Source organism: Gavialis gangeticus, unplaced genomic scaffold (assembly GCF_001723915.1).
Source record: "Gavialis gangeticus isolate Ggan-Ray unplaced genomic scaffold, GavGan_comp1, whole genome shotgun sequence".
Taxonomy (NCBI): Eukaryota; Metazoa; Chordata; order Crocodylia; family Gavialidae; genus Gavialis; species Gavialis gangeticus.
This window is the reverse complement of record NW_017728993.1, coordinates 25,435,715-25,439,538: the sequence shown is the minus strand read 5'-3', so window position 1 is coordinate 25,439,538 and position 3,824 is coordinate 25,435,715. Positions and strand designations below refer to the sequence as shown.

General features: G+C 49.7%; 1 protein-coding gene across 1 annotated transcript in view; it reads right to left on the bottom strand.

Annotated features, from left to right (window-relative positions):
* Positions 1 to 1,673, bottom strand: part of PRDX1 (peroxiredoxin 1) — a 5,821-nt gene extending 4,148 nt beyond the window's left edge. Inside the window, exon 1 of the mRNA XM_019501393.1 lies at positions 1,527 to 1,673. Within this exon, the coding sequence (XP_019356938.1) occupies positions 1,527 to 1,632 (106 nt within the window). The 5' untranslated portion in view covers positions 1,633 to 1,673. The remainder of the gene's footprint in view (positions 1 to 1,526) is intronic.
* Between the last annotated feature and the right edge of the window lie 2,151 nt (positions 1,674 to 3,824).

The window sequence follows — 3,824 nt, the reverse complement described above, 5'->3', positions numbered from 1 at the left end:
CCCCCCCCCCCCCAGGCAGAGATGCAGCAGCTTGCTTTGTTAGATTTAGAGCTAGCTGCTGCATCTCTGGATTTAGCTTCAGCTTAGCTCAGCAAGACCATGTGCCTAATCATTCCTTCTTGCAGGAGGAAAAAAAAAAATGTTTTATACTCCTTCCCAAGATAGAAGTTTGGCCGATTATCTTATGCCATCACAATCATGTGACTTGTGGATAGTGAGCATTGAACTTTTGTAGTAAAACTGTACTGTTAAGCACTCTTCCACACACACACACACCATCATCTCTTCAAGCATATATATGATATTGCTTTAACAGACAATGAATGAGTCTAAGTGTCGTCAGGGCTGGATTAACGCATAGGCAAGCTAGGCACAAGCCTAGAGCCCCCGAGCTGCAAGGGGGCCTGATCCTTTCCTCTGCCGTAGCAATGCAAATGGCCCCATCCGCCTCCCTTCCCCTCTGCTGGCCTTGCCGCCACACCTGGCAGCGGGTCCAAGCCCTGCTCCCCACAGGCGGCAGCACCGGGGTTGGGGAGGGGGGGAGCATCTTGACTGGCCTGAACCCACAAGTTTGTTCACCTAGGGCCCATAAAAGGGTTAATCCAGCCACAAGTGCGTTGTGTGTACACATTAGTAGGGTTACTGTGGGGATTCAGTTCACCAGTAAGACCATAGTCTAGAGCTATTCCAGTGACTGATTAACCACCTTTTACTGTATGTATTAGTTAATTGATACATTGTGTCCATGAGCTCTCTCATGCGCTTAAAAAAAAGTGCAGAGATAGGAAACAAAGTATTGCAGAGTTTTAGACTTTAAGTTTCTCCTCCTTTTGCAAGAGTAGTCACTTTTCTAGGACTCTAGAGAAAGTCTCTTCATTAGCAACCTGGAAGAGTTACAATACTTCCATTGCCAAAAAAAAATAAAGTCACGAGAGACCTGGTTTTGCTCTCCCACGGTGTTTGAGACATTGCATCAGCTCTGCTCTCGGGTAATAAGCAACACAAATAAGTCCACCCTAAACTTTAGGGCAAGTTCAGCGCTCGTTAATGTTTGAGGTTACTGAGATTTGCTACAATGAGATGTTGGCTTTGCCTGCTCCCCTGTTGGAAGCATGCTTCAATCTGCAACCGTTCACAGCACAAAGGCAACGTTTCTCAACCCGGGGGTCACAACCCACAAGAGGGTTGCAAGAGTGAAAGGGTCATGAAGAAACGTCAAGAGAAAAATTAATTTTAACAGGAAAAAACAAAACAAAACAAAAAAACCATGGGAAACCATGCATTTTCCCTTGCAGACTGGTAGAGCTCCAGCCTGCGAGGGGCTGCCTGGGGTCCCGCCTGCCCCACACCCTGGGGACTGGGCATCAATGTAGGTCCCGGTACAAAAAAAGGGGCAAGAACCACTGAACTAGTTCAATGTCTCAAGGATCACAGGCAGCTTTGTTTTCAGAAATGCATTTAAAACAGATTTAAACCAAGTAGAACATCCATCCTATCCCCACTCCCAATCACAATTACAGATTTACCTTTATAGTCAGAAAGCTTGATGTCTTTGAACTGCCCATCCGGCATGACAGCTGTAGCCTGGAAATCAGGAGCTGGTTTCCCAATGAATGCGTTTCCTGAAGACATCTTGATAGGAGCTAAAACGGAGACACAAAAGTGTAACTTGGACACATCTTCCCCTTAAGTGTCTAAAGTGAGTCAGAGTCATGATTTTGGTCGTCTCTTGGCAGTTCCCACTGAGCACAAAATACTGGCTGTTTAGTTCAAGAAAAGCACTAGCAAACAAAAAGCTTGGACACCAAAAGGCTCAGCTGACACGAGAAGTAGCAAACTGCTCCCGCTAGTTTCCTTTATTTCACACTTTGCACAGAAGCACGGAAGAAGTGCAGCCCACGCGTCTATACAGAGATGCTGGTGAAAGCAAGTCATGCGCTCCCCCTTCACTGGCGTAGTCTCGGGGGAAGTCTTCCTTGTCGAGGGCGCAGAAACGTTAGTATTTGAACTCTGGCGGGGTGCAAGTTACCTGGGGTCCTAACACAAGTGCAAGAGCAGGAAGAGCTAGCCGTCTGCTCTTCCACCAACAACAGTGCAGTTCCCACATGCACCGTGCCAGCATAACAGACCCTGATCCTACCCACACACTGCGTCACAAGGAAGTTTCTCTGTTCCACATTTACTGATAAGCAGTTTAAGACCTTGACCGGTCCATCGTCCTACTGATTCGAAGCACATAAATAACACTTGCTATGCTTAGGAAGAGCAAGTCCTACATTAACTAGTCCAGTTTGAGGGATACCGACTTCCACGGCATGCCAGTGAAAACAGACTTGACACTACCATGCAACGCAGCGGAGGAATCCTGCTCCAAAATATCCAAGTATCACCAGGATAGCACACGTCCAGTCTGTACCAGCTTTACCGGACTGTTTACTCTTGTTGCAGAGCCCGAGTAAGAAACCTATCAAATGCACCATCAACGAGGCAAAACTATGGTTACACACACGTTTCTCTCTACTGCTCATCTTAGTCCAAGGAAAAATTGGAAGTTTTAATTCTTTAAAATGCCTTACTTTTATTTCAGAAGTATTTCATGCTTATTTTGGCCTGGGTAAATAATTGCCTTCAAAGAGGCTGAGCCACCAGGTTAAGAGATTCAGTGGTTGCGTAGCCTAGAAGCAAGCTTTGTATCCAGGGATACAGCCCTGTCTGGATTGAAGAGCAGAGACTCCAGGCCTCTTAAATTTCTGAGACGAACAAAATCTAAAGCTTCATCACGATATTCCTCCAGGAAAGTGGAAGATTTTACACTCAGCGTTAGGAACTACTGCACTGAGACTGTAACAAGGAAACTTGGTTACTGTTCCCAACTACATCCGCTTGGTCCATAACATCCACCACCACCTTCCCATATTAAAATTACTTTAAAAAAACCCAGGTAAAGCCACAGCATTTCCTGACCAGGTGGGCGTGCAGATGTCTCAGGATTTTTTTTTAGTTCTACTTCCTCTTGCAGTACTTAAAAAAAGCGCAGATGGGCACGGTCTCTAGTTCTGCCAGTTCTTTAAAAGCTGCAACTCCAGTAGTTTAATCCTCCCCCCATCCAGCAAATCTCTTAGTTAAATGATGGTTGAGAAACCTCTTGTATAACCCCAGGTGACTATGTGGATCCCACGGCACGTCCGCAGCTTCACCAGAGAACGAAGGGCATTTCATAACCCCCCAGGAGGGCATCTCCAGAGCCGGAGGGGCTGCGAGCTGCCAACCCCACCCCTACGACCCGGCGGCTTCTTCTACACGCTCGGCTCCATCCCTGCCAGAGCCCCAGGCCGAGGGTTTAGGATTAAACGTCACCTGGGCTAGCAGCTCGCCTGGCCTGGAAACCCGCTTCGCCTCAAAGCAACGTGTTGGGAGTGCCAAGACTCATCAAGTCGCGAGACAAGGAGGGCTGGAAGGGGGGTCACGTCTATCCCCCCCACACTCAGAAGCAGGACCAGCCCCAACTACACCACCCCAGCCGGGGCTTTAGGTCTTAAACCCCCGGGATGGAGACGCCACCAGCTGTCCAGACGGGCATGCAGCCCGACCGCAGGGCAGCCCGGCTACTCGCCCCTCCCGGGGCGCACCTGCCACCCCCGTCGCGGCAGAGCCCGCACTCCCGCGCAGGGAAAGAAGAGTCACGGCCCCGCAGCCACGCTCTTCCTGGGCCTGCTCCCCGGGGAGAGGGAGGGATGCATGGAGGGGCTCCCACCTCCCTGCCCCCGGCCCAGGCACCGGCCTCCCGCAACCCGCCGGCGCGGCGCGGCGCAGCGCAGCGCTGC